The sequence below is a fragment of the Pelophylax lessonae genome, assembly GCF_965119305.1.
Source record: "Pelophylax lessonae genome assembly, chromosome: 13".
NCBI lineage: Eukaryota > Metazoa > Chordata > Amphibia > Anura > Ranidae > Pelophylax > Pelophylax lessonae.
This window is the reverse complement of record NC_138780.1, coordinates 108,646,062-108,669,026: the sequence shown is the minus strand read 5'-3', so window position 1 is coordinate 108,669,026 and position 22,965 is coordinate 108,646,062. Positions and strand designations below refer to the sequence as shown.

The following is a 22,965-nucleotide window of genomic DNA, read 5'->3' as shown; positions in this document are numbered from 1 at the left end:
TGAGCTCACTGGCACCCCCATCCATACAGTAAACCTCTGCGCCCAGGGCAGCAGCCTCTCCTGCCCATCCCTTGTCCCGGCCCTGTGTGCAGAGCTTTACATTTACATCAGTCCCTGCCGTCAAGGAGCTTACAATCTAGGGTCCCCATCTCACATGCATGCAAACACATGCTAGGGCTGCTCCAAGCAAACGATTTGCTTCATTAACAGATGCGCCTGCTTAGAGAGTTGTATAACCTGTATGTAGCATCAGCTACATATAGTATACAGCACTGTATTCCAGCAGTGGGGTGGGATGGGGATTTCCTACTCCCAAAGCCCAAATAGACTCAGGCTGAGCATTGCTCAGCCTTTCACAGAAAGCCTTGAATTTCATCACAATGAAGGGTTTCCTCTGATTGACTGTGGTGGTGAGGCGGGCAGATAACATCACAATCTTCACCCCAGCCAATTACAGGAAGCCTTGTATTCCTTGGAGAAATACAAGGCTTCCTGTAAATGGCTGAGCAGCCCGAATAGATTTAGTTTTGGGAGCAGAACGAGAAGTTCCCATCCCCATCAAAGCCCCACACAAGTGATGATGTCACGTGTGTTTAGGAGTTTGACTGAAAAATACTGCTCACTCCTGACTCTGACTGCACAGATGATGTCATCGGAGGCGGGGTATAGGAACAGGAAGAGCTTTTCTACAGAGACAGTATGCAAAAGATGGCAAAGCAGTCTGTTCAGCAGCAGAATAATTACTGTCAGCACTCTATGGATTACATCAGACTTGTCTCACACCCAGGGGAGGACTGGGAAGGGGGGCAATTGCCCCCTGGACCGCCCTGACTCTGATGCTGGGTAAAAAGGCTGCACTCAGGGCTGGGTTAATGTAGAGGCCAGACACTGTAAACAGCTGCTGGTTGCCACTACACAATATTATATTTGCAGAGCTGCAGTGGAGTCGAGTACGCTCCTGCACCCGGCCGGCACAATACTAACAGTCACTTCCCTGTCAGGTAGAGTGATCTCTGCCCGACAGGAGCTTCCTAGGCCCCGCCTGGCATGACGTCATGTATTTTTGTTAAACCTCCTTTGTCGTTAATAACATTAAATTAGGTTACCACATTGCATCATGATTGTCTTGCTTCATAACATCAATCTAAATTATAAAACCAGGTGGGCATGGATGGTGAGCTGATTTGATGGTTCAATGGGCCACTTGACTGGACTTGCCCCCTAGGCCTAAGGCTGCCAGCCCTCCCCTGCTCACACCAATGGTAAGATAAGGTTACCTGAGTCAACTTTGACATCACCTCAAAAAAGCAGCATATCACCATTACCTGAAGATTAAACATTTCTATACCACTCACTATGGCCCCTCTTCAACCTCCCCGATTACATTTTATTGAAAGGCTTTGCCGTGACGCTCTCATTTCGGACCTCTACCGATCAGCTGTCGTTTCCAATTTTGCTAGTATGCTCCCCTATATGACCAAATGGGAGGCTGATGGAACTACGCAATTTACTCCTAAGGACTGGTATTATGCTGGATAATTTAAGCAAATGTACTAAATGACTTACGATTAGGGAGACCGCCCTTAAATTACTGACCAGGCGGTATTATACCCCCTCCAAACTTCAAGCTACCTTTCCTGGAAGCTCAAGTTTATGTTTTCGCGGCTGTCCTCGCTAAGGTTCCTTTAAACATATCTTTTGGGACTGTGGGCAACTTTCTTTGGTATGGAGCAAGATATCCGCTATAGCCTCAGCAAATTCAGGCACTCCTTTAAACCTAACAATACAGATATGCCTTATTGGTGCACAAATACTAGATGTTTTACGTAAAGAGGAAATGTTAATTCACACTATTTGTGTGTGGACTTCATGGACCATTGCTCTACACTGCAAATCCCCCAAGGTTCCCCTATCTACAATTCTGGACAGAGTTGATGGTATCATGTTAATGGAAAGGATACTATATACTTTACAGGATAAGATGCACCTGTTTTCTCGTAAATGGGATGCGTGGAAGACCCACCGTCATATGCTTGTACCTTGACTTTATATATGTTTGCAGTGCCATAGGTTAAAGTGGAACTTCAATCCCCCAATCAACATTGATTGTTTTTAATCTTCATACTGATAGCATTAGTAAATAGATAGGAAGGTATATCATATTTATTTGTTTTAAACTTTTTTTTTTTTAATTTTTTTAGTTACTTCCTGATTTCTTGTCTTGGCAAATGATGTCATACACCCCAGGAGTCTTCAGGAGGGGAGGAGAGGAAGAGAGGTTTTCTTAGCTAAGCACATGCTACTGCCTGCATCACTGAGCTAGGGGCAGATGTATTCCAGAAAGTAAATGCTACATGAATCGTCTGCTCTTACTCAAGATGGCCGTAGCCAGAAATGCTGGGAGGGTGTTTTTCAAAGTGATGCCTCAACAAAATAAAGCATGGAGACACGGAGAGGTGGGGATGTTTGCTTTTTATATTAAAAATGAATTAAATAGTGTTTTTGGTTTGTGGTGCTCAGATGCAGTGAAGATCCGCTTCAAATGTTTAGCGCCATTGGGCGCTCTTTAGATTTTCTATTTTCCTATATGTTCAAATTTAATGATTCAGATGCTCTGGAGATTCTCTATATCAGTCATCACTAAACTGCGGCCCGCAGTCTGCATCCAGCCCAAGTCACTGTTCCATTTGGGTCAGCCACTGTCCTGCCATTTAGGAGCCTGCTCAGCCATCGTCACTGCTGGCATCCTCATCAAGCTCAGCATGGACAGCGGGAGGCATGAGGCTGATATCGGAGGCAATACAGCTCTGGATGGAGGGCGCAACTTCAAGTTAACAAGCTGATTACCAGGAAAAGTTGTGCAGATCCCGCCCTCCTTCCAGAGCTGTCCTGCTTCCGATGTCAGCCTCATACCCCGGCTGTCCATGCGGCGCTGTCCTGTTGCCAATGTCCGCTCTAGACTAATGTGCCTTCAGCCTTGTGTAGGTAGGACATTAAAGAGAACTGTTACTGCTGTGAATGATGTGGAGGAAGCCGAGGGTGCTGTGAAGGGGGGCCGAGGACAGGAATCTGAAGATGGGGGGGGGGGGCTGAGGACAGGGATGTAAAGGGGGAGGGGGTGAGGACAGGAATGTAAAGGGGGAGAGGGGGTTGAGGACAGGAATGTAAAGGGGTAGAGGGGGCAAGGACAGGAATGTAAAGGGGTAGTGGGGGCAAGGACAGGAACGTAAAGGGGTAATGGGGGTGAGGACAGGAATGTAAAGGGGTAGTGGGGGTAAGGACAGGAACATAAAGGGGTAGTGGGGGTGAGGACAGGAATAAAATGGGGGGAAAGGAGGACAGGAATGTAAAGGGGGGCTGAGGACAGGAATGTAAAGGGGTGGGGGTGGTGAGGACAGGAATGTAAAGGGGTGGGGGGTGGTGAGGACAGGAGTGTAAAGGGGTAGTGGGGGTGAGGACAGAAATCTAAAAGGGTTGGGGTGTGATGACAGAAATGTGATGGGTGGCTGAGGACAGGAATGTGAAGGAGGAGGGAGGGGATATAAAGGGGGCTGAGGACAGGAATGTGAAGGGGGACTGAGGATAGGAATGTGAAGGAGACAGGGAGGTATTATAAAGGGGGATAAGGACAGGAATGTGAAGGAGGAGGGAGGGGATATAAAGGGGGCTGAGGACAGGAATGTGAAAGGGGGGGGCTGAGGATAGGAATGTGAAGGAGACAGGGAGGTATTATAAAGGGGGCTAAGGACAGGAATGCGAAGGGGGGCTGAGGACAGAAATGGGAAGCAGGGGCGTAATATAAAGGGGCATAAGGATAGGAATGTAAAGGGGGGGGGGGCGACGACAGGGATGCGAGGGGAGGGGTTACATAAGGGGGGCTGAGGACAGTAATGTGAAGGGGGGGGGTTGTGATATGCAGGGGGGACTGAGAACACTGTTGTAAAGACAGGATCGTGATGTGAAGGATCTGAGGCTAGGTTTTCAACATTGCTACCTGTGTTCTGCATGTAGGCAGCCCATTCATTTCAATGGGCTGTCTTACATGCATAAACATACAAAAAGTAGTCCCTGACCCTTTTAAATTGCGCTGCACCAAGCTGGTTTGGCGCTCACGAAAATGTGCAGCGTTTACCAATGCTTCAAGGTGCCATTAAGAATCAAACATACGATTAGGGCCCCTGCTAGAAGAAAACTTGTGACTGGACCTCGTGAATTTTAATTCAATACCCCTGCTCTATATGCTTCTAAATTGTGGTTTTCTTTATGACATAAATCTGTACTTGTGACATGTGTTATCTTCTGTATATTGTCATGATGCTATGTACTACATATACTTTAATAGTTTGTAAACAGAAAGCGCAGCAGATCTGCAAATTATTTTCCTTTGCATTTTACAAACATAAAATTTTGCAGGCACCATGGTGTCTCTCACCTCCATTCTTTCCATCTGGCCATGGTAAGAAACTTCCTGTGTTAATGGACACATGCTGGCACTGCTGACCTCCCTTTATGATTATGAAAGTGCTGGTTGCCTGGCTGTCATAATGATCCAATGAGATTATATTTTAAGTAGGAAGATCAGGAGGTTCTGGTTTCTGACTTCTCATGCTGCATGCCTGTTCCTGATCACTGACAAAAGGCAGAGACAGCTCCCAACTCCCATTTTCAGCAATAGAGGCCAACATATTTTTCAATCCTTGCCAGTCACAGGATGACTAGTGTGATATGGTCCTTGGGCAACCGTGTGCCATGACACCCTATATAGAAATGGAAACCTTGTCCCATACAGTTATAAGGGTGACTGTCGTTATTTTCCCCACACAATACGATGGATTTACGCTGATGACTGTGGAGATCCTCCTCTAAGGCTACAGCAATTTTCTAAGGCTTCCCTTTCTGTATCATGACCCATTCTATAACTCTTGATTGTATTTGAAATTTCCAGGGGTGTGCACAGGATGATGGTAACTTAACATGATGTATTACAAGCAAATACGTATAGCAGAGTTTAGAAATACCTTTATCGTATTCAGTCAGTATATTCTGAAGTTCTCAATACCAAACATGTGGCTAATGACGTATATGTTCTAGTATTATAGCAGTCATCCATTCTGCAATATGTGTTAAAGAAAACAAAAAAAATCCAAAGAACATATTTTAAATGGGATAAAATGTCAAGAGACACTGCAGATTTATAACCAGCACAGTCATTTCCCAGCATGCACCACCGGGGAGTAGCAAGGGAATCTTGCAGCATTCAAGACTGCGTTTGAGTGACAACTGTTACAAACTCAACTTATGCGTGCTTTGAAGAGCCAGTAGAACTATCCACATCTATCCCTACCCAAATGGAGCAAACAATCTAATTTCCCTACCACACAAACCACATCCTGGTGCCAATCATAGTAGATACCAATAACCTACCAGTATATATTTAGACTGTGTGTTAAAATGAGCACCTGGAGGAAATCCACAAATTATTCGGCTTACATATATACTCAAAAAAATGTAAAAGCAATTCAGATTTAACTAAACGCTTATATTTTTGCACAATTGAGGTTGCATTAAGGATCAGCTTTTGAGTAAACCCGTCCCTTTCTCATTCAGGGCAAGTTTGCTTTGATACACCACCACTCCCTGGCATATACTAAAGCTGGTCATAAACTGGCAGATTTTCGTATAAATGTTCATATGAAAAATCTTGCCAGTACATTTGACAGTGCCTACAGATCTCTGACGAATGACGTTTCAATATTTCGATTGCTTTTAACATTAGATTTTGGAATTCATGGAATTTTCATAAATGAAAACCACATACAGTTAGGCTCCATGTACACGGGACGCTGGAAATGGCCGTTTAGGAGCAGTTGGGCGTTTTTTCAGAAGCCCCTGAAAGCAGCTCCATGTTATCTTATCTGTCCATGTACACATGGTCATTTACAGTCATTTGCAGGCAGTTGCGTTCAGGGACTTTTTTTAGAACGCAATTATTTGCGTTCGAACGTGTGTTTCCCGGCGTTTCAAACGCAGAAACACGGCCGAACGTGACTAAACGTGACTGAACGTGATGAACCTACGTTCAGCCACGTTATACGTTTTTTTTCTTCCATTCAAAATCAATGGTTCCCTATGGGAGCCTATTGATTTGAATGGAAGTCGCACCGCAAGTCGATTCTGCACTGTGAGAATCTTGAGGGGGAACTCCACGCCAAAAATGGGAAAAAAACTGCGTGGGGGTCCCCCCCAGGTTTCAAACCAGGCCCTTCGGGTCCGGTATGGAATTTGACACGAGGGGGCGGGGCCTCCCAGTGACGTCATCGGGGGCCACGCCCCTAATGGCTATATAATAAGCTGCAGAGACCGGAGACCGGCATAATCACCGGATATGTCGTCGGAGGAGGACAGCAAAAGAGCAGAAGACCCCGGAGAGAAGAACACAAGAAGAGCGGACAGCAAAAGAGCAGAAGACCCTCGGAGAGGAGAAGACAAGAAGAGCCGGATGAAGATTTTTAATAAACTTTCCAAAAACGTCTCCTGTCGTTATTTCCATACACTGCCTTTTATGTGGTGAATGAGTAGGGGTACAGTGTACCCCATACCCATTCACATAGGGAGGGGGTCCGGGATCTGGGGGCCCCCTTGTTAAAGGGGGCTTCCAGATTCCAATGAGCCCCCTGCCCGCAGACCCCCACAACCACCGGCCAGGGTTGTGGGGATGAGGCCCTTGTCCTCATCAACATAGGGGCAAGGTGCTTTGAGGTGGGGGTTGCAGAGCTCCCCCTGCCCCAAAGCACCAACACCCCCCCATGTTGAGGGCATGTGGCCTGGTGTGGTCCAGGGGGGGTGGGGCCGCTCGCTCGTCCCCTCCCCTTTCCTGGCCTGCCGGGCTGCATGCTCGGATAAGGGTTTGGTATGGATTTTGGGGGGGACCCCACGCCGTTTTTTTCCCATTTTTGGCGTGGAGTTCCCCCTCAAGATTCTCACAGTGCAGGTCGCGCCGCAAGTCGGATCCGACTTGCGGTGCGACTTCCATTCAAATCAATAGGCTCCCATAGGGAACCATGGATTTTGAATGGAGGCAGAAAAACGCTGCTAAAAGCAACGTGGCCAAACGTGCAAAAACGCAAATGGAAAAAGCTACTGAAAGCACGTTTAACAGCTGCTTTTTCCCGGCGTCAGAAATAGCTTTGCAGGACGTTTTTTCTAACGTCCTGTGTACATGGACCCTTAGACATTTCTTCGAGAAAATATTTTCACGCAGCTTCTTCAAATTTTCTCATCACTACAATTAAAATTTAAATCAAATTTACCCCACTAACAATTAGAAAATCAAATAAACATTCTGAAAATGCGAGAGTGTTAGTTTTCTTGACGTATTTCTACACTATACATGGACAACTAAATTCATGCTCAGCCCTGGCCCAGCCTGTCTGGTGCTCCAGCATGGTTTGGCTCGTGGGAAGATGACCTGCACAATAGTCCTTTGGTTTCCCAGTGATGGTAAGGTATTGCAACCATGAAATTTAAGGCACACACAAAAGTGATGAGGAGAGGGATAGCAAGTCAGACTACTACAGCAGGTAGTAGTACTTTATCAGTACTTTACAAAACAAATGGAGACAGTACAGTTACAATACAAATCAATACAAGAGGGTTAGAGAGCCTAAAAGGATAGGGCAAGTGATACAAAAGATAATAACTGTGTGGAGACGAGTTTGAGAATTAAAATTTCAGTGGTTACGTAGAGGTGAGATACGCTTCTCTAAAGAGATGAGTTTTGAGAGATTACCTACAGGCAGACAGTCCGAAGATAGCTAGACAGATTGGAGTAGGGAGTTCTAGAGAATGGGAGAGGCTCTGGAGATGTCCGGGAGGTGAGCATGGGAGGAGACATGATGATAGAGAGCAAGAGGTATCGGAAGAATAAAGAGGATGGATTGGGTGATATTTTAAAACAAGGTTGGTGATGTTGTACTATTGCCGAAATCAGCACTCGTCTCTCCAAACTCACATCAATCCAGAGTAAATGGCAATACTATGGTAACAAAGTATTTTCCTGGCAGCATGGTATTACTGTGGTAACATGGAATCATTGTGTTGATACAGCATGGCCTCACACTGATACCTCTACCTCCTACTCTGTTAAATCCGCGTCACTCTATAGCAGTATGACGTCACTGGTTGGACACAAAACTATGTTACAGTGGGATCAGTCTGGTTACTCTGAATCACTATGGTGACATCACTTAAATGCCTGCATGGCATCACTATGGTAACAAGGCTTTACTCTGGAAGCATTGCTAAACTCCGACGCAAGTAACATGGCATTATAAAACTACACTGTGCCGTCAGTACATCTCCCAGAAAAACAGACTCCATATTAGGTTCAATCCAAAGAACTTCTAGACTCCGTCCTGCCCACTCTGGATATTGAGACATGGTAGAACACTTTATAAATATGGAAAGCACACAAAGAATACTAGAAGATCAAATGAAAATACAGAATTTAGCATTATTTCCCCTATAACTTTACATAAAAATACATTTACATAGGACATAGCATAAGCATAACATAATTTATTATTAGATGTGGCTATGGTGTCCCAAGGTAAAACATCTCTATCATTAAAGTGACACTGTCGTGAAGAAAGTACGGAGGCAGCCGTGACTGGTCTCCTTCAGAAAATGCTAGTTGTCTGACGGTGTCTGACTCAAATAATTCTGAATCACACAGAACCGGAACAAGCATGATGTAAACGAGTCAGAATTTCTTATCAGCGACTCAAAGCATTGAAGCCAGCACATCAGCATGAAAGTCTGGGAGCTATCATTCTAAAAATTAGAGTTCAGAAAGGACAGCCTTCATGATTCTTTTATATAACAAATCCCTTAAAAGCAACAGGACATTACCTTGAGTGAGATCTTCAAGGGCACGACGTATACCCCTATCAAACGCTCGAGCATCTGCAGGACTCTGGAATGTGAGGCCAAACTTCTTATCTCCAATCCTCCAATGGTGGAAAGTAGGGGTGACCTTATTATAGACCAGTTCCTTCTTTAGCACACACTCCAGCACAACCTAGGGAAAAAAACTGCTATGATTAGACTCAAAAAGTCATAAGCAGAGGTAATGTGGAGCCATATCTGCATTACTACAAACCAAGTTTGCTTTTACCGACTCATTCCTTAACTACATCTCGTTTTTCAGGTTTAGGCCAAGGCAAAGGCATCTACCCTGGGCACGACGGTAGTGATGATTGGTGCACTTTGACATCTTCATCTTGAATGTCAGAGGACGTTGTCCTGTATGCACATTAGTCAGTTAACTGCAGAGTTCTGGGGGTGACTGAATACTGTGTAATAGCTCACTGCCCAAATAAAGAATATACAGAAATTCTTTCATGGTTAATCTGCAAATCTCTGTACAGTGGCAGTGGTGCCCCACAGATAAATTGTTGAGGATATTGTGCCCCACAGATAAATTATTGTTCTGGCAGCAACAAGGGAGAGGGGGAGCTTTCCTGAAGTGAGTTCTCAGATAAATCAAACGACTGAACACCAATGCTGGGGGTTGATGTTGGGGGCTGGAATTAATGCTTGCTGGTGCTTTTTATCACTTGCCCTGACATTTGCTGGGGGTTGTCACTTGCTAGGGGTCATTTCTGGCCATGACACATGCTGGGCGTTATTGTTTGCACTGACACCAATTCCTGAGGGTATTATTGCTGCCACTGACCAACAATGACATTTATTTTACCCCACACTCTGTTTATCGAACCCCCAGGCTACATGCCGTCTAAACGACAGCAAAGTGACAGGGGAAATATGACCATATATTGTGAAGCAACACCCACTTTATTAATCATGCCCAATTTTTGACCACCCCCACTAACATGGTGGATGATGGATGGTAGGTGGCGTGCCAAGTGAGCCACATTTTTCTTCTCAATCCTTTAAAGGTGGGCAGCATGTGTCCCACGTAGTACACCACATTTTGTTCTTAATGACCTCAGGGTGTTGCTGCTAATTCTTTTCAAATGTTGGCAACTAACCAGCAATGTAGATGATTGTTACATACTTCTGACCAGGGCTTTTTTCCAGCGGGAACGCAGGGGAATGCAGTTCCGGCACCTCCAGCACTGAATGTACGTAATAGTAAGGGGTGCGGGGGAATGCTGGAAGGTCTATTGTTGATGGCTATGGAAATCTAGTATCGCTCTATTTTTGCTGGGGTGGTCTATTGTTGCTGCTGGAGGATCTATTTTCACTAGGAGGGTCGATTGTTGCTGGGGCATCGATTGTTACTGATGGGTGGGTCTATTGTTGATGGGGGTATATTGTTGATTGGGGAGTGTTACGGGGGATCTATTTTACTGCTTTTCTTGCTATCATGAACCCATTCCATACAAATTACTTAGCACCACAAAATTATACTTGGTTCTGTATTTTCGAAAAAGGGCGGTACTGAGAGGTGGGTAGGGGCAGAGACAAGGGGTGACATGGAAGGGGGGAGTACCTGCACCTATCCTCTGAAAAAAAAGCCCTGCTTCTGACCACTGTACTCTCTAAACTTCAATGTGCTAAAAAGAGCCAGTCTGCATTCTTAACTGACTTATTTTCTGGTAAGCATTTCTCATTATGGTATGTCTGTTTTTATTGTAACTCAGGATTCAGGATTGGGGACTTAGCTCCTCCAAATACACTCCCAACAACAGCAAAAAACTTTGTCTGGAGCTGCCCTTTGCCCCTGTGTCTAGATCTAATACAATAATGAAAAATGAAACAATCAGAGAAAAAAGTATTACATGCAATCCACAATAAACCCAACCAAGGACGGTACCAATGATTGTGCAGAACAGAGTGCAGGAATAGACTTCTTTTGGGCAAGGAAAGGGTACCTGAGAGACCGAGACAGATAACACTAGTGAGGAACCTCATAATGAATAGATGGATTTTGAATACAAATTCCTTCGCTCAGTCAAGGTGCCTGAGTAATCTATTGTCGATGGGGCAACATATGAAGAGGATACCCCATGGGCAAATATCCAGGTCTAGTGTCCAGTGTAAGCCATTAGGGCTGAGAAAGCATTTTAGAAAGACAAGTTGGAAGTGTGTGTGCAGGCCTGAATCAGACTGCCATTTGAAAACAGTTGAACAGACAAGGAGTCACTGCTCAAGGTGGTGTAATTGCCTGATGACTCACACAGGTGCATGCCCTGGCTCGCCTCCGTGAAAACTTGATAAAAGAAAAGGAATTGGCAGCACTCCAGGTTGAGTCAAAATCCAGGTTTATTGACTGGACATCCAAATATGACAATCGTGACAAGGTAGACGCGTTTTCACACACTGACTGTGTGCTTAATCATTACCTTGTCATCTACCTTGTCACGATTGTCATATTTGGATGTCCAGTCAATAAACCTGGATTTTGACTCAACCTGGAGTGCTGCCAATTCCTTTTCTTTTATCATTTGAAAACAGTGACTGAAGACAATGATAGCCTGGGGGTGAACAGACTGAGGGCCTGAGCAAGAGGCTAGGACAGCCAGTCCTGCAGGAAGGCTGGGACTGGAGCTGGATTGTCTGGCTAAGAGAGCAGTGCGTGAAGGCTGGAAAATCTTTGTTGTGCTGAATAACTCCTGAATTGGGTAGAACATTCTGTTATTCTGCTTCATGGATGAATAATACCGGGCTGGAAGTCCAAAACAAAACTTAAAATTTAGGTCTGGGTAAAAACTGAATTTTTGTAAAATCTTACCGTAAAATTCCTTTCTCTGAGTCCTCCAACAGTCGCCGCCCACTCATACAGTCTTCACCAATGGGGTACTGACTTCCTAGTTACTCCTGTGAAGAGGAAGTCAATACCCCATTGGTGAAGACTGTATGAGTGGGCGGCGACTGTCGGAGGACGTAAGAGAAATTATAAACATTCAGCACATTTCTGAAATACATGCAAACTTACCCATGTTATTTGTGTTTAAAAATGATGCAAAATTCCTACCAGAACTCCTAGTGAGCTGACAACATTGCCTCTGCTGCACAAATCCAAAGCAGTGTGGTCAGCCCTCCTGAGTTTTTCCCTGCTAGACTACAGAACATCTTCCCCTTTATGTTATAGAGACAAGTTCTGTAGTACACCAGGGAAAACTCAGGCAGGGCTGACAACACTGCTTGGGATTTCAGAGCCGCAGAGGCAGTGTTGTCAGCTCACTACAGAAAGCTAGGATCCAGAACTTGTGAGAGAGGCTGCAATGGCTCAGAGGACAGCGCTTCCAACTATGAACTGGTGCAGTGTGCATTTGTCAGGTGCAGAGCTTATGCTATTCAGAAGAAAGTGACAACTGGTTATTTAATCCGAAGAAGAGCTAGGTATCAAAGAATAATGCCAGGGTAAGAATTTAAAAAGGTGTGACCCAATATGGCTCCACATTTTAGGATTTGACATGGTCCTAAGCAGGGCCCCCCCCAGCTGTACAAGTTCAAAGGGTAACTCCACCTTTCAGACCATGTTACACCCATATTTTAGTGCCAAGCGGACTTCTTACCTTTTCATGGGAGCGTGCAGGGTTCTTCTTCCCCGCAACAGCTGTCACTGTTCTAGATATGTGAATGAATAAACTAAAAGTCTTGTCTGTCACCCCGGAATTGTAGTTCTTAATCATAGTCCATTGACACATCCTCTATCAATAACTAAAAATCCATACTTGGGTGTGGACAGAGCTGGAGGAAGAGTCTGCAGTAGTATGTCATTCACTGATCGTGGTTGCAATGCTTTGCAGGCTCATTTGCAAAAAAAAGTAAAAAAAAAAAAAATATATAATTTTTGCTCCAAAATTATGTGCATTTATTTATTTTTTTTAATGGTGGACTTAGCATTTGAATGAGAAGTGTTCATATTTGATGAATTTGATCTTAAATGACTTAATTGATTCAGGTATACTCTGTTTTTAACAAATATAATCCTCTCCAATCTACACTGCTATGGATACTAAATAATAGGCCGCATGTACTTGATGTTCACTTGGCTATTAATATAGAAATAATAATAATAAATATAATATAGAAATAATTTATTTTCTTGCTCTTTCTTTCACCAATATAATAATCTACTCTACAATACTTTTTTGATAGATCATTTTCTATCATTAAACCCACAAATACAAAGGCAAAGGAAAACTAAAGTAAACCATTACAAATGACAGTTATCAGAATGACACAAATACATCGTGTGGAACATGTTTGCAGATATACGGTATACTGCAATTGTAACATCTCCTTGTAGTCAGTGGTTTGCTGTATACATCAGCAGCAGGATGCAATATAAATGTATTCTTGGTTGATGGGGAGAGATGAGATGGGGGCATTGCTATGACTTCCTGCAGACTGGCTGGAGCCCAGAGCAGGAAGGTGACAGTAATAATGCAGGATGTGTGGAAGCAACATGAAGTCTGACCTGACACTCTCTGGCCTCCTGCATAGATGATGCTGCAGATGGTCCCAAGAGAAGGCCTCTTTACTTCTCTCTGAAAAAATCAATACCCCTCCAGCCTCCGGAGGTCACATTCCTCTCCTTAACACCGCAGTACAGCCAGTGAATGGTAAAGGACTCACATTACAGCTTTATCATGAAGAGATTTAAATGCTACAGCGAGCACATCATTTTCCACAATCACAGTCTTTATATTAAAGTGGGAGAAAACTCCCCTGGCTGATTTTTACCTATAGGCAGGGCTTTATTTCTCAGAGAATAGGTGCAGGAACTCCCTCTTTTGGACTTACCCCTTGTCTCCGCCCCTACCTACCGCCGTGAACCGTTCCTTGGTTCCACCCACTACCCACCTCCCAGTACCATCCCTTTTAGAAAATACAGAACAAAGTAACATTTGTGGTACTAAGCAATTTGTATGGAATTTGTTAATGATAACAAAAAAAGCAGAAAAATAGATCCCATGCAGCCAACAACAATATATCCCCAGCAACAATAGATCCAGCCAGAAACAATGGGCCCTCAGCAGCAACAACAGATCTCCCAGCAGCCAGCATCAATAGACTGCTGCCTAAACAGTAGATCCCTCCCAGCAACAACTGACCCCTCAGCAACATAAGACCCACACCAGCAACAATAGACCCCCCCTGCAAAACGAGATCTCTTCCAGAGACAATAGATCCCCCAGCAGCCACATTAGATACTCCCAGCAGCAATAAATCCTCCTGCAGGAATAGATCCCCTCCAGCAACAATAGGTTCCTCAGCAGCCAGCATCAATAGACAGTGTAGCACAACCCAGCAGTCCTTGCCTTTACATACATTCAGGGCTGGAGGTGCCGGAACTGTGTTCCCCCTGAAAAAAAAAACCCTGCCTATAGGTAAGCCTATAAGGCGGCTTACCTAGAGGTACAGTATATATCCCCTGACAGTGCACCGTTTAGGAGATATTTACTTGTGAATCTGCCGGTGACCTCACCAGTGCATGAGCTCTGAAGGCACAGCATGCCCATGCCATTTCTTCAAAGCCCTTTGCCGTGAACCGCAACTCCTGCGCGCATCCTCCCTTCCAAGGACCGGAGCCCGCGAACCCGGAAGCAAGTGTGGGTGAAGATGGAAGCCGAGTCAGCAGTGACAGCGCGCCGCTGGAGGGATTCATTTTAAGGTAAGTTTCACAATATGTACGGCAGCAACAAAAAGGGGGGAAGGTACCTGCCCGCTATAATTACTGGGTAATGCCACACCAGTAAAATATGGAGTACTGACTTACCGTATTGGTAGTGCATCCCCCTTAAAACTCCAGAACACAGATCATGTGACAAAGAAAGGGGAAGACCCAAAAAAGAAAGAAGTTCTAAAAAGGAGGAAGGGGACATTGCAACCGCGGTATATACTCAAAAATTCCTTTATTAATGCAAAACTGAAAAAAGTTTCACATAATGTGCTAGTATGTGATGCATACTAGCACATTATAACATTGCCTTTCAGGAGGATTTTTTTTAATGAGTTTACTATTGCTTTAATGTAACACTTGTAATTGTTCTTTAGGCCCCTTTCACACTTGTCCTGTGACTTGGGACTGCAAAGTCGCATGACAAGTCGTACTCCATGATTTCCAATGAGTACCATTGAGTACCATGAGTTACCATGAGTAACGATTTTAAAGTAGTCCCTGCACTACTTTGGTCCGTCCTTGATGTGTTTTTAGGTCTATAGACCTCAAAATTACACAGGCATTGCTTCAAGTCCAGTCAAAATCTCGGCCAAACATTGCTGCAAAATCGCACGACTTTTAGGTCGCCCAAGTGTGAAAGGATCCTTAATGAGACTCTAAAAAGAACAACCCTCTACCCACTAATACTCACCTTTACCATGCTCCCCTGACTCTCCATCAGAACCCTCAGAAAATACCCGAGGCTTTCAAGTAGGCAGGAGCATGTGCCAAATGCATGGTCCAATTGCCAAGTCCAAACATTATCATGTGGGGTAGGGGATGAAATCCCTGCAAATTAAGGGAATTCCTTGGGGACCCCCAGATCACCATAACTAGTGTCCACATTGGAAGATTATCCTCTATTACTTTTCTGGGGACAACCCAAAATTTGGGATTTTCTTTTCCTTTCACTTTCAATGATAATGGTAAACAGGACAAATAGAGAGGGTGAATCTCCCTAATGGGGGCAGAGACAGCAATAAAAACTGACAGGTGTTTTAACCCCTCTGCACTCTATCCAAAACTAAAATAAAAAGATTTGCCTTTAGTTATACTTTAAAGCGACTCTTAAAATAGACGAACATTAAAGAACCGTACACACGATAAGAAAATCTGAAGGGAAAATTCATCCGACGACCGATCTGCCCATTTTCGGATTGTTAGCATGGTGCTTTCGACAGCCAACTCCGACTTTTCAGCTGACAAAATCCTGATGTGCAGGCTATAAAAATTTTGTCGTCCGTAATACAATGTCCGATTTTCATCTCATTAGTACAGATTCAGACGGAAAAATCTTAAGAGCAAGACTAGGCATGCTCAGAGACGAAAGAACACATACAAAGCAATCCAACACATGACATCACTTCTGAAGTAGAATTCTGTCGTACGGGACAATTTGTATGAAAATAACCTCTTCACTTTCCACATCAGACTAGCATGCCACAAAAAACGGACGACAGATCATTCGAAAATCTGATCGTGTGTACAGGGCTTTATTCTCACAGACCTGTGTTTTCCATCTTCCCTTAATTTCAGCACTGCCACCTCCCATAAGCCTCTTTGGCATTTTATACTTCCAGGAGTGTCCGATGTCTGAATCCCCTCCCGTATGTCATGGTTCCGTGCCGTGATGTAAGAAGGTTGGAGGTTAGAACCCAAATGCAAGTCAGGGGACAGGAGCATCTGACAATCTGACAACTTTGCACCTGCAGCACTAGAATGGAGAACAGGTAACAGGACATGGCTACTGAAGAGGTATTATTCCCTTCTATTGGTTGAAATGGATGGACTTGTGTCTTCTTTCAACTAGACTATGTAATAGATTTCTATTGCAAGTAACATTAAAGGATATCTAAACCAATAAGAAAAAAATGAATTGATTGCAGATTAACAGTGCTTAGATGTGATGGCTGAAAATAATTTCTTTTTTCAGGCTAAGAACATTTTTTTGCAAGTACAGAAAGATCCCTGCTGGAAATCCAGTGTGCTTGTAACTTCAGGAGAACAGCCTAGGTTGACAAAAGATGAATGCAGCCACCCCATCGAAGGACCATAAAGCAATATATCACCTTTTTGTTTTTGGGTTTAGATAAGTGGTTTCTTTTAAACCTGACAGGGTCATTTTAAGGTATGTACAACTGCATTTATGGAATGCTCAAAGGGGATGGGAGGATACTGGTTGGGAGGCCACTTTAGCATGCCTTAAGCTTTTTCATTGAAACAAAAAAAAAAAAACACATTGCACCTACAAAGTGCATACCTGCAGCAGCCTTTAAACACCTCTGTCATGGATTAAATTCAGGCCATTCTGACAAAGATCCAACACTTCAGGGTGGTGTTAAGCCTGCCTCTAGGCACTGCAATCCAAAAATTGGTACTGGCCAAAGGCCAATGACTAATTGGCAGTTTTACAGGTCAATAGAAATATGCAGGAGACAGGAAGAGGATGGCAGGCTTTGGTTTTTCTGAAAAGACAGGTGGGCCCCCCCCCCACCCCTCCCTACTCCCCCCTACTCCCAGATGCCTAAAGGCCCGTACACACAATAAGAAAATCTGATTTTCGGATTGTTAGTATGGTGCTTTTGACAGCCGACTCCGACTTTTCGGACGAAAAAATCCTGATGTGCAGGCTATAAAATTTTTATCATCCGTCAACACAACGTCCGATTTTCGTCTCATTAGTACAGTTTTCGACGGAAAAAAAAGAGCAAGACTAGGCATGCTCAGAGAGAAAGAACACATACAAAACAATCCAACACATGACATCACTTCTGAAGTAGAATTCTGTCATACGGGAAAATTCGTATGAAAATAAGCTCTTCACTTTCCACATCAGACTAGCATGCCACAAAAAATGGAAGACAGATCATTCGATAATCTCATCGTGTGTATGGGGCTTAACTCATCTGAGTTCAATGTCAGTATGGTGTCAGGTGCTAAGAGAGAGGGAGCTCAGGGGCTCTGTGACACCAGCACACACAGAGACATAAGGAGACTCTTCAAAACCCTATGCCTATCTCCTTAATATGACCCTGTAACCTTCTAGTGTAATGCCGCTGCTACAGCTATAAACTTTTAAAATCTAAATTTAACTTCAATTTTTTATTTAATTAAAAAAATGTAATTTAAAATGTAAAAAAATAAATAAAAATCAAAACACACACATACTATATATATATACACACACACAACCAAAGGCCTCTTTCACACGGTCCGCCTCCATAGGGGGATCCGTGTTGCTCAGCGGGGATCGATCCGCGATCCCCGCTGAGCCGGCGGATGACATCTCCGTCTCCGCTTGCAGAGCGGAGAGGGAGGTGTCTCAGCCCCCGCTGCCCTCTATGGGGGATCGGATGAGAGCGGACCGCCTGTCCGCTCTCATCCGATCCGATTACTGAACGGATGGAAAAATAGGGTTTCCATCCGTCCAGATTTCACGGACAGGACCGGATACGGATGGCAGCGGGTGTCAGCGGAGATGTCTCCGCTGACATCCGCTGCCCCATAGAGCTGCATGGAGGATCCGATCAGATCCGCCTAAAAAACTGACAGGCGGATCTGATCGGATCGCCGTGTGAAAGAGCCCTTACACAGATGACAACTGCAGACACTCAATTAGGAAACAAGTTGCTAAAGGCCCGTACACACGTACCGATTGTCGGCTGTAAATATTCGGCCAACGTCCGATCGGCCGATTGTCGGCTTGTTAGTATGATGCTTCCGACAACCGACTGCGACTTTTTGACCGAACAAAATCTGGTGTGCAGGCTATAAAATTTTTGTAGGCCAACAAAGAACCGATTGTTCGTCAGTCAGTACAGATTTCGGCCGACAAAAAGCAGATGAGCAAGACTGGGCATGCTCAGTGAAGAAAAAACACACGGAAAAGTTAACCATCACATGACATCACTTCTGCAGTCGGTTGTTGTTGGCCGACAAAATTCGTGTGCAGTCTTTAGCACTTTTCAACAGACACAACAGCACCGGACAAAAGACGGCCGAACGGTCGACCGACAATCGGTGCGTGTGTACGGGGCTTTAATCGCAGTTTGCATACTTCTGATTTTAATCATTTTGCAAAAATGCACAATTTTCAGTTGCCACCTATTTGTAATTACTTATTATCCAACACAAATTTAGCTTTCCTAGTTCGCTGGATTGTTTGGGATAATAATGTTTGCGTGCGCTAATAGATAGAAATATATTGTTTTGATAAACAGTTGTGTAACTTTCAAGTGTCACACAAAAATCTTCATTCCAAATTTTTTAAAATTTGCCGGGTCCTCCACTATCAGAAAATGAAGGATTTGGAGGATCCTCCACAAACCTTGAAGTCTATCATTTTTGTGTTAAAAAAAAAAAAAAAAAAGCAAAGTCATTGTGGGTGCAAAATGGGAATCCGTCCTGGCAGCACAAGGGTTAACATTGGATTTCTGGTCTTCCCTGGTGATTTTCATTTTCCTAGCACTGCATAATTGCTCCAAAAGAACTTTGAGAAAAGTGTAATGCAATGCACTACATGATCCCCTGCCGGAAGAGATAACAGGAAGATGATTAAAGATTTCAGGGATTTAGGCGGCCCACGTGCAGTCTGAGCGGAGTCTGGGGAGCGAGGGGGGGATGGAGCCACCAGACAAGGCCTTGGTAAGGGAAACCTGCTTCTTGCATTAACCAGATCAGTACATCTACTGATGGGAAAGGCAGGATGACTCCCAGCTGGTAAAAGCAGTAACTCCGACAAGGCTGAAAAAGCCACGCTTTATACAGAGGCTGGGACTAATCAATATGTCCTAGTAGAATCGACAAACCGCACGACTGGGCTGAGTAGAAGAAAGAAGAACGTTTTTACCTTCCTTATTATGTATAAAGACATGAATACTTTCAAAACAATACTTATAATTATTAGCAAAAATATCATAATAAACATGTTGTGAAAAAAATGAAACTAACAGGTCGTTGACACCAGCTGCTGCATTGCAACGGGGCGGCTGGTGTGCGGTGCGGCCAAGATAAGCACAGTGATGAAGCGCTGAATTTGGCGCATTGCACGGTTTCTTTTTTTTTTTAACAACTTATTGAGATGTCCCACCGACATCTCATAAAGTTCAATTGCTGGCCGCTGCACTACGCTGGGAATAGGTACTGCATGCAGAAATGTTTTTTGCTGCACCTTGCCCACACGCCACCGCAACACGGTTTGCCTTGTTTATGCGCTGGAACAGCCGCCCAACGCAGTCCCACTGCATGTGTTGTAAACCTTCCCTTTAACAATATCCCCATTTTACAAAAATAATCCTTACACAGCCGCTACTTAAAGTGGTAGTATACTCAACTTTTTACCTTATACCTACAGGTAAGCCTATAATAAGGATTACCTGTAGGTATAATTAATATTTCCTAAACCTACAAGGTTTAGGAGATATTCGTCCTGCATGCAGCCGCTGAAACCAGCTCTTTGCCTGATCCTTGCTGAAAACCTTTGCCTGATCCTTGCCGGAAAGTAACTCCTGCGCGCATGTGCGGCTCACTCACAGCGCCGGAGCCGCCGAAGGAGGAAGAAACGCCGAGGGAACACGACGGCTCCCTCAGCGGTGATCGAGTGACCGGGTCGGGGCTTCGTTTTAAGGTAAGTATTTCATAAGGAGCTAGTATTTTTTAGGTGAGTATACAATATCGCTTTAAAGGCAATGTAATCTATTATCATGAAATGGTTTCCCCGTGAGTTCCCAACTTCTCTTTATCCCCTCTCACTTCGGTTTGTTTGGAATGAGCACTGCCTGCAGTGTCCTGTGTCCGCCTCTACCGCACATACAAATCCCATTGTCCATCTCTTGTCATATTTGTCCAATAAATACAAGGTTGGAAGCTTCAATACCTGTGGAGAAGTCCTGCACAGTGACCGTGTATTGCTGTTTCTCCCAACATATACTGATCAGCCATAACATTATGACTACTGACAGGTAAAGTGAATATTGATTATCTCATTACAATATATTGTATATACTATAAGTGAACATGTCCCCCTGAATCTGATGGGTTGAAAGCAGAAAAAATTGGCAAGAGTTAAGATTTGAGCGACTTTGACAAGGGCCAAATTGTAATGGCTAGACGACTAGGTTAGAGCATCTCCAAAACTGCAGCTCTTGTGGGATGATTCCAGTATGCAGTGGTCAGGACCTACCAAAAGTGGTCCAAGGAAGGAAAACCAGTGAACCAGCATCAGGGTCATGGGCAGCCAAGGCTCATTCATGCATATGGGGAGCAAAGGCTGGCCCATGTAGTCTGAACCAACAGAAGAGCTACTGTAACTCAAATTGCTGAAAGAATTAGACTCGGTTCACAGGCTGACAAGTCGCGCTCCCTCGCGGTCCATTGACCGCTACAGGACCCGTTCTAATAGGAGCGACACAAGTCGCTCCGACTTAGAAAAAGGGTCCTGTACTATTTCGGGGCGACCTCGGAGAGACTTGCATAGACTTCCATTATGTGAAGTCCCTGCAAGTCGCTCCGAAGTTGTGGTGCACGGGACTGACAAGTCGCCTCCTGAAGTAGTAAGGAGTCGTGTCGCCCCAGTGTGAACCGACTCTTAATGCTGGTTCTGATACAAAGGTGTCAAAACACACAGTGCGTCATAGTTTGTTGTGTATGGGGCTGCCTAGCCACAGACTGGTCAAAACGCCCATGCTGACCTGGGTCCCCAGCCAAAAGTACATACAATGGGTACATGAGAATCAGAGCTGGACCACGGAGCAATGGAAGAAAGTGGCCTGGTCTAATGAATTCAAGAATGGTTTGAGGAAAACAAGTTTGAGGCATTGATTTGGCCTCTAAATTCTCCAGATCTCAGTTCAATCTAGGACCTGTGTGATGTGCTTGTAAAACAAGTCTGATCCATGAAGATCCCACCTCACATCTTACAGGACTTAAAGGGGTTGTAAAGTCAGAAGGTTTTTTTTTTTTATCTTAATGCATTCTTTGTGTTAAGATAAGCCTTCTGTGTGCAGCAGCCCTCCTAATACTTACCTGAGCCCCATCTCTATCCAGCGATGTCAACAAGTGCCTCAGCTGTCCGGGACTCTCTCTCCTGATTGCCTGAGACAGAGCAGCGACATCATTGGCTCCCGCTGCTGTCAATTAAACTCAGTTAGCCAATCAGGAGAGAGAGAGGGGGGCAGGGGTGAATTGCAGCTCCGTGTCTGAATGGATACATGGACATGCAGCTTGGCTCAGGTACCCCCATAGTAAGCTGCCAGCTGTGGGGACACTCAAAAGGAGGGAGGGGCTAGGAGAGACAACGAGGGACCCGGGAAGGGGAGGGTCTGGGCTGCAAAACCACTGCAAAGAGCAGGTAAGTATAACATCTTTGTTAACCGCTTGCCGACTGCGCACAGTATATTTACTGCGGCAGTCAGCCCCGACCAGGCAGAGCGACGTAGATCTACGTCGCTAGCCTGTGACCGGCTTTTGAGCCATTAGCGGGTGAGCGCGTGCCCGCTGAGGCGCGCACCCGCCCCGGCTCGTTCACAGAGGAGTCCGGTCATACTACGATCGTCGGTAGAGCGGGAGAAAGGCGGGCGGCTTATGTAAACAAGCTGCCTGTCATTCTCCCCTGTGTAAAAATGAAGATCAGACGGTTCTACTATGTAGGACCGTTGATCTCTGTTTTTACAATAGGAGACATGTCCCATCACAGTTAGAAACACACCCCTAGGACACACTTAACCCCTCCCTCTCCAATACAGTTAACCCCTTCCCTGCCAGTGTAATTTTTACAGTAACAGTGCATATGTATAGCACTGATTACTGCAGTAATGTCACTGGTACCCCCAAAAGTGTCAAAAATGTCAGTCAAGGGTCCGATCTGTCCGCCGCAATGTCGCAGTCCCGCAAAAAAAAAAAAATCGCAGATCACCGCCATTACTCGTTAAAAAAAAAACACCAAAAATGACAAAAATCTTTCCCTTTGTTAGTAAACGCGATAACTTTTGCGCAAATCAATCAAAATACGCTTTTCGCGATTTTTTTTACCAAACATATGTAGCATAAAACAAATTGGCCGAAAATGTTAAAAAATTTTGATTTTTACATTTTTTTTGGGGGGACTTTCATATAAAAAAATGTGAAAAATATTGTTATTTTTGCAAAATTTACGCTCTTTTTTTGTTTATAGCGCATGATCAAAAAATCGCACAGGTGATCAAATACCACCAAAAGAAAGCTCTGTTTGTGGGAAAAAAAGGACGTGAAATTCGTTTAGGTACAGCGTC

General features: G+C 44.4%; 1 protein-coding gene across 1 annotated transcript in view; it reads right to left on the bottom strand.

Annotated features, from left to right (window-relative positions):
* Positions 1 to 22,965, bottom strand: part of SPRED1 (sprouty related EVH1 domain containing 1) — a 129,294-nt gene that overhangs the window by 35,265 nt on the left and 71,064 nt on the right. Inside the window, exon 3 of the mRNA XM_082242596.1 lies at positions 8,911 to 9,079. Coding sequence (XP_082098722.1) covers positions 8,911 to 9,079 — 169 coding nt within the window. The remainder of the gene's footprint in view (positions 1 to 8,910; positions 9,080 to 22,965) is intronic.